Source organism: Malania oleifera, chromosome 6 (genome assembly GCF_029873635.1).
Source record: "Malania oleifera isolate guangnan ecotype guangnan chromosome 6, ASM2987363v1, whole genome shotgun sequence".
NCBI classification, from domain to species: domain Eukaryota; kingdom Viridiplantae; phylum Streptophyta; class Magnoliopsida; order Santalales; family Ximeniaceae; genus Malania; species Malania oleifera.
In genome coordinates, this window is record NC_080422.1 from 41173871 (window position 1) to 41186699 (window position 12829).

Here is a 12829-nt window from a genome sequence, read left to right on the forward strand (position 1 = left end):
CTTTCTTCCAAAGGAACTGGGACTTTATCAAGCAATATATCTTTCATGTTTTTTAAGATTTTCGTAGAACTACCAATTTTGTGTCTAGCATCAACCCAACTTTTTCCCTAATTCCTAAGAACCTAGGGGTGATGAGGATCAACTGGCATTACCCATTTCGTTTGCAGATATGGTGACACATGGACGACCTCCAGATGTCCACTTCAGTTTGTAACTCTTTTGTAGGTACACATGGATTTCATGAAGACTTTCGGTGCATGAAGCCCTAGTTGATATGCCAAAGCAAATTTGAGTCTAAGACCCATGTGGGCCCCACATGGTCCCCACACGGCTCCAATGGGCCCCACGCGGATTGGGCCTCCCTTTGACTTATGTCTTTGTATTTAATTTGTAGTATTGCAAGACAATTAAGCTTGCTTGCATGTGAGTGTTTAATGTGTTAGTAAGTTGTGTGTGTTGGTAAGTTGTGATAGAATTAAATATGTTAGTAAGTTGTGTGTATTAATTAGGTTGTCTCCCATGCTTGTGTGGGGAGTGTTAGCTAAGTTAATGTCTTGTCTCCCCCCCTCCCCCATGCTAGCATATATCTCCATTGTAAGAACTGAAAATTAAGCTAAGTTTGAATATTGAAATATTGAAAGGAAATTCCTTTGTGAAGCTTGATAGCTTTGTCCAATCATTTCAATTGAGTAGTGTGAGGCTACGCGTTCTCTTCGGAGATCAGGTGGTGAGAGACCACTATTCTATCCAACGACTCCATCTTCATCTTCCCCACTCACCCATACGGCCATCACCAAAATACCCCCCACACGGCCACTATTTCCCCACTCCATTGCTGTGTTTGTCTTGGTAATTCAAAGCTTGTACGAAGAACCTAAGGTGTGGACTAACTTGTGTTGAAAAGTGTCAAGTCATCCAACATATCTATTGGTAAACTCGGTATTTGTTTTGAACCCTTGCTTAATTTTGTGAAAACCTTTGCTTGAAAACCTGAAATTCCATATTTGATAAGCCTTTGAATCCATAGATTGCGATATTGATACTTCCTAGTTTAAAATCAATTGTGGGAATATTGCTATGCTAACAATAGAACATACATTCTTGAATTTTTGAATAACATCTTTGCTGCATATAACTTGATTCTTTTGTGAAAGAACTCTTGGGACTTATTTCTGGACAGCATCATACGCCCTTTCAAAAATCCCACAACATGTGAAATATAGTATGATTTATAGTGTTTATGTTCGGCTAATTAAATTCTTAATTTAAAGTGTATTGAGTGTATGTGCTTGCGAGGGTTGAACCGTAGGACATAGGTCGACCAATCCCGTCCTACATCAACATGCTTGCAACAACAATGACTTTCGCCCAATCATCTTAGTCGGAAGTCTTTATAAAATCCTATCCAAAGTCCTAGTAGTCGGGCTCAAACATGCAATTTCTGAAGTTGTCGGAAAGCACCAGCACGCCTTCATTGCAAGTAGACAAATCATGGATACTACTTTGATTGTCAATGAAGTTGTTGATGCCCACATGAAAGGAGGAAAAAGAGGAGTGGTGTGCAAGCTGGATATGGAGAAAGCTTTTGACAATGTCAATTGGAGCCTTTTTCTATACATTCTAAGAAGAATGGGTTTGTGGGACCTTCGTGCAGATGGATCCGTCAATGAATTTCAACCTCATCTTTCTCAATTCTAGTAAATGGCTGCCCTTCTGGTTTCTTCAGATCATCTGTCGTGTAAGACAACGTGACCCCTTCCCCCTTTCATTTATCATGTTCATAGAAGTGTCGAGTCTTATGATAACTAATGCAAATGAAGGCAGTCTTCTTAAAGGCCATTGGAAGGTCCAATGACTCTGTGGAAATCATCCACTTCTTTTTTGCAGATGATGCTATCATCTTTTGTGAGGATGAGCTGGAGCAAATTCTTAATTTAAGTTGCATCCTCCTTAGTTTTAAAGCAGTTTCAGGCATAAAAGTGAATTTGGGCAAAAAAGTGAAATCATTGCAATGGGGACTTGCAATCGTGGTCCTTTGCATACAAGTATCCATGGCTATAAGCTCGAAGCCCTCCCTTTTTCCTATCTTGGCCTCCCATTAGGAGCCAAGTTTGAGGGTAAGGGTATTTGGGATCCCATTGTCGGCACGTCCGAAAAGAAACCCACTGGTTAGAAAAGGAACTTCCTGTCAAAAGGTGGAAGACTCACTCTCATTAAAAATACTTTGTCCAACCTCCCAATTTACTTCATGTCTCTCTTCCCCATCCCTTGCGCGGATGCCAAGAGATTGGAAGGCATCCAAAGAAGATTCCTTTGAGGAAACACTAGGGAGGTTTTCAAATATCATCTTGTTAAATGGGGATTGGTTAAACAACCTTTACAAAAGGGCGGTCTTGGCCTTAGATCTTTTATTATCTTTGATTCTTTAACAAGGCCCTTTTAAGGAAATGGCTTTGGAGATTCATGATAGAGAAAAATCACTTGTGAAGGGATGTTATTGTTTTCAAATATGGCCTCCATCACAATGGTTGGACCTCAAAAGTTTCAAAGGAAGCTCATGGTACAGGTGTTTGATGATATATTAGAAAAGCATGGGAGATTTTCTTCCCTCTCATCTACTTTCAAGTGGGGAATGGAGAGGATGCGTTCTTTTGGCATGATATTTGGCGTGCCAATTGGCAAGTCCCAACTCAAATCCTCTTTCTCTTCCATCGTCAAATTTGCAGACAACAAAGATGCCCTTATTTGCAAACACATGGAACTCACTAGTCAAGGGATTATTTGAAAAATTCCTACGAATAGGAATGCTTTCGATTAGGAACTTGATAATCTTATAGAATTTTTCAGTAGCCTTTATAAGACTCATTGCCAGGCTATTTCAGATGAGCCCAAATGAGCTTTGAGCAAAGATGGGAACTTCACTATCAGCTGTTTTTACAAACATCTTTGTTCCCCAAATGAGAGCAGCACTAACTTCCCTTGGAAGCTGATTTGGAAAACAGAAGCCCATTCAATTGTTGCCTTTTTTCACTTGGAAGATTACTTACCATGGACAATCTTTACAAAAAAGGTTTCTCTATTGTCAATAGATGCTTTTTATGCTTGGAGTAGGAGGAATCGGTTCGTAACATCCTTCAACATTGTTCCTAGACCAAGAAACTATGGAACTTATCCATCGCCATCTTAAATCAGAAGTGGATCACTTTAGCTACGGCGGAAGATGAGTTGTGGACTTGGAAAGGGATCAGATCAAATAAGGAAGGAAGAAATCTCTCTCCATCATCCCCTTCGCTATTTTTTTAGTAGTGTGGAGAGAAAGGAACATAAAAGCCTTCGAAGGAACTACTTCTCCTATTCAATTTGCCATGGACCAGTGGATGGCTATCATCTCCACTTTGCATTATGGGCTTGTTGGAAGGGACCCCCCAGTAATCCTTGATTTTCTTGACACTTTCCAGTAAGGAACGCTTCTCTCCTGTTGTTCTTGGATGGCATCCCCTTGATGCCTATTTTTTATATAATTTCTCTTTACTACTCAAAAAATCCTTACAAAAGGGAAGAAGCACGCAATAGATTGTGTATTTTTTCCTCTTTTAAGAAATGTCATGTCTATACTCCTCGCTTCCCCACCCCCGCCACCAAAATTGAGTGGGAGGTAGCTACTGCTAGAATAAATTAACCTTTGACCATCTAGAACACAAGTCTTGTGAACGAATTGAAAAATTCTTACGAAAGGAAAAAAAAATCCAAGCTAAAGATAGCCGCTATAATAAACTAAGCAATTCACTAAGCTTGAACAAAAGTCACATTTTTTCAAGCTTCAATAGATAGAAACTTTGAAGCGGCTTGCTTGCATCTCAATTATGGTTTGTTAAGGCCTAATACACATTGTTGGCCCACAACCAAACAGCTTAAGCTTTTAGGTAAAGTGGCAATTATGTTGGTATCAAAGCTAGGTTGACAGGAAGTCCAGGGTTCTAGTCTTGTTACCCGTGTTTATTGTTCGTTTGTATGTTAAGAATTATCTTATTTCCTATAATGGGTGTTGTTTATTGTTTATTTAAGTCCTTAAGGCCTAATATAAATTGCTGGCCCACAACCTACAACTTGGTAAGGTGGTAATCAAAGATAATTGAAAAATAAGAGTTATTTTTTTTTTAAATCTCTAATTCAATAATTGGATCATTCTTGTATTTCTATGGTCATAATTCTATTACTTCTACTCACAAATTTTCCAAACAAACAAAGATTAACAATTACGCTTCTTTCTTTTGTGTGTGCTAGGGATGAGCATAATTCAACCAAATCTAAACTAACTGAATTAATGGAGTCGATTTGGTTGATTCAGTTTCAGTTCAAATTTTATTCAGTTTGGTTCGGTTTTTATTTTCACTGAATTTCAGTTTTCGGTTCAATTTTGGGGTTTAATGTGTTTGATTAACCGAATTAACCGATTAGTATATATTAATAATTAAAAATTTTACCTATATTATCTATATTAAAATTTTATATAATTATATATATTATATACATTATATAAATTATATATATGAAAATGTTAAAACAATTAACTGATTTAACCGAAATTCAGTTCGGTTAGTTTTGGGTTCGGTTAATATCAAATTTAGTTTTAGCTTTGTTAACAAGATCCTTCGACAGAAATTTTTCGGTTAATTCGGTTAACTGATTAAATGCTCATCCCTGTTATGTGTGTAGCATCCATTTTTTTTTTTTTTGGTAGTATCCTTTCTCATGAGGAAACAGAACAGCCCTTATTTCATGTCCCGTTCAACAAAAAAAAGGAAGAATATTACATTTTCAATAGATTTCTTGGAAGTTGGAGAAACAAATGTACTTTGTTATTTGTTGTCATATTTTAGCACTGTATCCAACAATTATAGTCTCAAAATATTTATCTTTGTTATGTTACTAAAATACGAACTATTGTTACATTACTTCAATAATCAATTTTTACGAACTCCAGGATTATATAGATAGAACTACTCCCACTTTGAAATGTTGAGTCATGTCCATTGGAAGCACACAATATTCTGGGGTATGGTTTCTTTATTTTCCTCCATGGGAATTAAAAAAATTTTAAGCCACAAAAACTAGGAAAGGCAATATTATGTTTTTTTATATAAATATCAACAAAAGAAAATTTGTTAAGAAAGAAGCAAGCAAGAAAGAATTCATTCCATATGAAGTTCCACACATGCTAAATTTTGCATAGTTTTTCCTTTGTCCTTCAATTAAACGCTGTAAGTACATCACTTTGGCATGATTGCAATTACATTAGAGTTACCAAGATATATAATTTATGCAATACTTATCAACGTCATCTTATATGTCTTTTACCATTTGATTGTTTTGCACTTCTTAGACCACTCACAAGTGAATATATTCATAAACCGAGCCCATTGAAAGTAAAACATGGATATGTGAAACAGGACAGATACAATCTTCAGATCATAGTTATCTTATTCTGATTGATTAATCTACTTCTAAGAAACAGTGCTACTAGTTCAAACACTAAAGGTGAACAAGTAACAAGAAATTGCCTCTGTCATGACGGCAACAGATGTGGGATCATGACCACGCCAAACATAGTCTCTCACTTTCATTCCCTCTGCAGCTGCACCCTTCCTGACGGCTTGTGTGGCTACAACAAGAGAAGCACCTAGAAGAAAGCAGGAACTAGTAAAGGAAGAGTGTGCTAAAGAAGATAAATCCAAAGAAGTGCCAGCAAAAACTCAGCAGACAAAACCATAATGCAATAAGCTATACCTTCAATTATGAATGAACCACCAATCACCGCAGCAGCATACTGAATATTTGCAGGGGCCTAAAAAAGATGAGTTCATAAATCAATAATGCACAATCACATTTACTAAGGAACAACTAGACAAACTGGAATAGGGAGAGGATGAAACAAGAGAGAAACAGAGTCTTTAAGATCTTGGAAAACAAGACCAGTTAAAAAATCAGTCAGATGAATACCTGTGCAGTCCACAAGTTCTGAAACCCATGAACAATCGTAGCACCAGAACCAAGACAAAAGATACCAACAGCAGATATTAAAGACCAAACAAATCTTTCTTTCGAGTAGCCATAACTGCAAAACGTCAAAATTAATTTTGTTTCAGATAAAAACATCAAAGAAATCATTTCAGTGCATCTATACAACCAAAGAAAAATTTTCAAGCAACTGAAATTTTGCAGTTAAAAATCAGCTATCGAAAGTCGGTGCAAACAATCATGGTTCAGGTTATGACAAAGAAGCCATTACATTTCAACCAAATATTGATATGATTGATAGTGACAAGATCATGATCATGGCCAACGTATTCACTTTTTCTTCTCCACCCTCAACCAGAATAGTAATCAATTTGCTGAATCTACTGTAAACTCAATGAGTCCTACAAAACTTCCAGATTACTTGAACTGAATCAATTGATGACTACATTCACATCAATTAAAGGGGGAGGGAAGAGGTGGATGGTTTTTTTTTCCCAATAAGGTGAATGAATATTCCCCTACTCATTTTGTTAATTTAAGATTCTCTAAAAGAGGTTGAGTGTATTTTGATATAGAACAATTATCTGATACATGTCAAAAAGCAAACGTACATGCAACATGAGAAAGGCATGATTAATGATGAAAAAAGGTGGCTTATGGTGTAACAGACTTACGGGTGAAGAGCATCTGGAGCACGCTTTGAGCTACTCAGGCCATAAGCAAGAAGTGCCTACAATGCCAACAGAAATTAGTTTCTCTCCATTGATATATTAAACGTTAATAGAAAAAGTTAAATTCAAACAGAGAGGCAAAACAAAAGGAGAATATCCACTCTAGCATAAGGATGAACAATGAGATCACTGTCGAGAGTACCTGATTTGCAAAATCTGCAACTGAATGCACAACCTCAGCCAGCATAACATGGCTAGAAGTTGCGAACCAAACAACAAATTTGAGAGAAAAAACGAGAAAGTTGCACCACAGTGCCGTTGTGACCGCTCGTTGGCTACAATAACATTGTTAAGCAGATGAAGAAAAGGAAAACAAGAGCATCTGATGGTTAAAAGGAGGAGGTTAAATTGTGTACAGGGCTTTTAGCATAAACATGTATCAAAAGCACTGACCAGAATTAAAAAAAAAATAGCAGAAGGAAGACCAAAAAAGGAAAAATTAGATAATTGATTAAATGAGCAAACAAGTTGATAGTCTATTAAACATATCCAACATTCAGATAAACTAATCATATATGTGAATGTGACCAATAAGAGGAAGATTTATGCCTTTCCATTATCAGTATGGCTTTTTAACCAAATTTATTTCAAGCCGCAACCAAGTTGATAGTCTATTAAACATATCCAACATTTGGATAAACTAATCAGAATGTGACCAATAAGAGGAATATTTCTGCCTTTCCATTATCAGTATGGCTTTTTAACCAGATTTATTTCAAGCCACAACCAAGTTGATAGTCTATTAAACATATCCAAATTGGATAAACTAATCATATATGTGAATGTGACCAATAAGAGGAAGATTTCTGCCTTTCCATTATCAGTATGGCTTTTAACCAGATTTATTTCAAGCGCATAGCACCAAACCCTTAAATTACTCAGAAACATGTTCTAATCAGTATCAAAGTGACCAGAGCATGCAAGGATAGCCAAATCCAACCAACCATTTATGACATTTAATATCAATTTGGAGAACACTAGAAAAATATATAACTTCAGATTGATGTTACCATCAATTCTTTAATTAAAAAGAGAAAATTATTAAAAAAATGAGAGTAAGAGGACAAGAAACAAATGAAGGCACTCTTTCAGAAGTGCCATTAGTCAAGCACCAAAGCAACACTAAAAACATAATCCAACTCCAAACCAACCCATAGGGTCCACATCTCAAAATTGTAGAACTTTTAAATAACATGTAAAGAGAAGGCTACGCATCAAGTACTGGTAACAAATGTACCACCTAAGTTAAAAGTACCCATATACAAGCATAAGTTGCATATGCACATGTACAACTCCTATCCATTATTTTAAGACATAGGAGCACCATCAAATTATCAACTCTTAAATATTTATCCACCCAGGCAAATGAAGTGTACATACAAGATAGCTTATCCAAACACAGCATTTAAGGGTGTAAATCAGCCAGGATGGGTCAGCCTTGACAGCCATGTTTGGATAGGCTATGTAGGTGCCCCGCAACTCCATTTTTATTGGAGTATGTTCGATATTTCATATTTATTTTTAATTTCACTTACCCTATGTTTGGGAGCATGGAATGCAGACCATAGATTTGGATTTGTGTAGATTTGGACAAAAGGTAAGGTAGTATTAAATTGTATTAAGTTTCTTTCAAATCCATACAAATCCGAATACAAGCCCCAAAATCCATGCTTCCCAACACTACCTTAGAAACTCTAGCTCTCTCTCCCTGCGTTTAAATATTTCAAGCTCACAGAGCCAAAAAAAAAAAAGGCATTTCAACCTCAATATTCTATACATTTCAATAGCATGATCAGCAAACGAGATTTTGTTTGGTCAAATATAGGAAGGCTGTCTTCGTTTGCAAATTAGTTGGTTAGCTTCTTCACATTTTCCAAGCAAGTACCTCAGTATTGATTCTGTGTACTGTACTGTAGTTTTACAGCTGATATGTCCTTAATTATCCAAAATTTGGAGGAAAGAAAATAAGTGCCCTGCCTTCTTGTTTCCTATTAAATTAACCTTCTTGTTCCATAATTGTCACTCTTCAATGGTCCAGCCATGATACACATTCTGTTAAAACAGAGAGAAGACAGCAGAGTTGGACATAGGTTTTAGGTTTCAAGGTATGTTTTAGTGACACTATTTAAGGCGAAAATTTCCCACTCTAAACAAGTTCTCTATACAGCAATTTGCCTCCAAGATACGCCAGAGCCTAAAGTAGAATCTGAAATAACAATTCTGAAGATTCTCTTCAAAATTATCAATGAGATAGTGTGTGAATATGGCTATGTATTTAAAACAAATTAAAGAATAACATATAAAGATAATTCTAAAGGCAGATTTACTTAAAACCTTAAGGGTCACAACCACACCAATTCTTACAAACGCAGGCACCGCTCCAGAAACTAGTTATAATTTGTACAAACTGCATAATATTAAATGTAATCTAGCATTGTCAATCACACAAGAAAAGTTAATTTCCACCACACGATCACAATCACGCACACTTGCATGTGGCTTCGTGCTAAGTACCAAGTGCTGCCACTAATGCAACCTAGAGCCCCAAAACTGACTGCCCATGCCACCCATGCAGGTGCACAAACATTCTAGTGCATAGCCTGGGAAAGTGTCTGGCTTTGCATTTTGTTTCTAAATCAAATAGTTATGAAACTCTATTTTATTCAGGCAAATTTCTTGCAAACTGTACATGTGGAAGAATTTAAGGGCCTCTCAGTTGTGGGAAACAATTTTCATTCTCCATTTCCAGTTTTCTAAAGAACTACCGAAATCAACCTTATTTTCCAATTTTCAAACATTTCCATATAAAAGTTTTAAAACAATAAAAAATGTCTTCCAAGTTTCCTATACAAATGTTTTTTGGAATACTAGAAAAGAAGGTGGCATATTAGTAATTATATGAAAAAACGAAAATGGAAAATGAAAATTATTTTCTACTGCTGAACAGGCCCTAAGGCAGAATTTAGATCAAGAATTTTGTCTAAGGAAAGGAAAAGAAAGGGAAGAAAACAAGAAAGAGATGAATTTTCATTGTATTTTCTCACTATGTTCAAATTGCTAAGATTGAACCTTTTTTTAACACTTTTAAAAATTGAAAAAAATAAATGTTAATAATATGCAAAATAAATTTATATTCATTCATTTTCTATATATTTCATTTTCTTTTTCACTTTCCTTGATAACCAAATAAAAAAAAGTGGATTCCTTCATGTTTTTATTTTCCCCAATTTCAAGTTCCAAACGGACCTAAAAGTTCCAAAATTTTAGAGAAGTTTAAAATTTGGCTCACTTATTAGAAGACTTGTCTTTACACTTACATTACAATCAAACATTAAAAGACAAAAGAATCTCAACATATTCATCAAAGAATGGTTTCATATTTCATAGCCAAAACTTAAAACCTATTACTTCAACATTTGCACTTGCACTCTAAATAATATACATGAAAGTTGAAATTTCATTTTTTTTGGGTTGTTTCAACACACACACATACACACACAAAATATATATAAATAAGTAATAATCAGTTAAGTAGAACTTTTTCACTTAGCCAGGTCTCAACTAATGACAATTCAAAAATTCACCGTTCTAATTTTTTTTTTTATCTCCAAATTTCTCTGCAACCAGACATGGTATGAACATATGTATGCTGGAATATATATTCCTATACAGCACAAAAACACCAGTCAACAGTTCACCTGTGATCATCGACATCTACCCGCTTAATTGCCTTAGCTCTTGTGAAGAATTCTACGATTACAAATCAAGACAATAAAAAAAATTTTAAAATAATATCTACGATCAGAAATAGGAAAAAAAAAATCATATTAAGCTTAACTAAAGCAAAGACAATAAAGTAAACTCACCGTGATGCAGCGAGTAGTGGTGATTAGAATTGAATGCAACTAAACCTAGAGAAACGATTCGTTCAGAGAAATCCACTGACAGAGAGCTCCGAATTGCGATTGGCGAAAAGGGGAGCCTCCGAGAACCGTGCCTAAACTGCGTACATGTATGGTAGCAAAGCCCCTGATGAGGCGAAAATCGGAGGGTCTCTGATGAGTGGCTGATGAGTAGCTGAAGGACGGGCTTGGAGCGGCGGATGCGGGAGAGAAGGCGAGACGTTGGCATGAAATTGAGGAAGAAGGGAGAGTTCCCTCCAGCATGCTACTGCATTTCCATGGGGGATGCTTTTCGGTGTTAAGAGGTTCGGGGTCTAGGGTTTGTTACGGAGATAGGAGTGGGGATGGAAGGATGGGAGGAAGACGGAGATACTGGAAAGCAGCAAATGCTGCTGGCTCAAGTGGTCGCCGCTTGGAGCAGCATACACTTTCACGCTGCCCACGGCTTCTCCTCTTGCTGCGCCCATGACTGCCGTTTGCACGTGACCTTGCACGTGTGGCTGCCTGTCGTCTCCTCCCTGGAACTATAGCTTGGAAAGTTGGAAATACAATTTCATTAAGATGGTGAATGGGAGCATTGAGTTTTATTATTTGAATTTATATTTAGGTTTAGTTGGATTTAGAAGATATATATATATTATATTTATTTTAAATTCATATAAATTTTAATTCAAATCTAAAATTTATGTTCAAACACTATACAAGAACATAAGATAATGTCATTTCCTTAAAATTTGAAAAAAAAAAAAATTTGGAGACTTCTTTTATATTTCAAAAATCTCACCAACATTCCTTAAGCATTGATTTTTTGAATTTTTATCCTTTTCTGAACATGTTTGCTGTGTCGAATAAATTACGTTTTTTGCGTAATCTTAGGGAGGTGTATGTAATTTTTGAAATTGTAAAGGAAGCTTACACCTTTTTGTCAAGCATTAAAGGAGATTCATAGAATTTCTAAAACCTTAAAAAAGGTCATATTTTCACCAAACTTTATAGGAGTTTATGTCTTTATCCTTTTATTAAAGTTGACCTAACAGAATTTTCTAAAAAAAAAACTTAAGAAGTTGGAAGAAGAAACATAAAGGGGTAAAAATATGAGGCTCAGAAACACCAATTGTGAAGACACAATAAGAGAAGGTCAGAAGTGGCAATAAGAAAAGCATATGTGGAATCAAGTTGGTCAGGTAAACTTGATCGATATATGTAATGCGGTGATATTGGTCCAACTTTAAAGAGGTACTATGTGCTTTTGATCCATTGGGCATCATTGTTTTATCCTATAAAAAGTGTCTCGAGATTTAAATATAAATCACCCTTAAAGTGCTAAGATGTCCTAATAAACATCTAATGTGTGATCGTGACAAAATCCTCTACCTTACCTCTAACACCCCCATTAGAGTGGCATGTGGGACCTACACCTCTACGTTCTACTCACACAATAGTATCTAGCGTCAAAAGTAATTTTTTGATTGGTAAATGATAAATACTCCGGACATACACAGAGAGGGGGGGAAACAAGTCCCCAACACAATTGCTAAGCAATACAATCAAAAGGCCAACTAAAAGGCCACCTACATCAAGAAAGGAGACCTAAGCTCCTACTCAAAGTAACACAAAAGCTACACAACAAACCTAGGCATTCCCAGGGGCACAGAGACCAATCCAAAAAGATACATTCAAGAACAAAATGGGAAAAGAATAGCTAAACCTCAAGGAGGCCGAGTGCCCTTATTCCTTTTCTTACTCGTCGTAAGTGTAGTCAAGGCTAGCACAATATGTCCCTGCACCTTCTTCCCAATTTCGGTTTGGCTACCCTCTCCATGATTCAGGTCACTCCTAGTGCAAACAAGAGGAGCTTTTACAGCAAATCCTTTATCAGAATCACTATCCATTGCAGGAGCTTTACCTGGCTGAATGCTCTGAACCATAGCTACCTTAGTGACTTCAGATTCACCAAACATCTCACCCTGTGCAGCACTCGTATTATTCTGAACAGCTCTCTCTGTAAGAATGACACTTGCTTGTTCTTCATTCATCTTGCTCTGAACATATTCATTAGCTGTACAATTCTCTTCAACATGGCCTAGACGAGAACAAATTTTTGCAGAAACTGGGCATCTACTCATAAATAACCTCCTTAGAAATTACTTGTTCATTAGGAAGCCTGATCTTGACGGA

General features: G+C 36.2%; 1 protein-coding gene across 2 annotated transcripts in view; it reads right to left on the bottom strand.

The window, feature by feature from the left end:
- LOC131158149 (metal tolerance protein C4) overlaps positions 1-11201 on the bottom strand; it is a 32600-nt gene extending 21399 nt beyond the window's left edge. The window contains exons 1-7 of one of the 2 annotated variants that reach the window (XM_058112798.1): positions 10616-11201; positions 10448-10499; positions 6892-7024; positions 6693-6748; positions 6001-6115; positions 5788-5845; positions 5562-5680 (exon numbers count right to left, since the gene is read on the bottom strand). In XM_058112798.1, coding sequence (XP_057968781.1) covers positions 5562-5680; positions 5788-5845; positions 6001-6115; positions 6693-6748; positions 6892-7024; positions 10448-10499; positions 10616-10880 — 798 coding nt within the window. In that variant the 5' untranslated portion in view covers positions 10881-11201. The remainder of the gene's footprint in view (positions 1-5561; positions 5681-5787; positions 5846-6000; positions 6116-6692; positions 6749-6891; positions 7025-10447; positions 10500-10615) is intronic. The other variant, XM_058112799.1, reaches the window with a different exon arrangement.
- Between the last annotated feature and the right edge of the window lie 1628 nt (positions 11202-12829).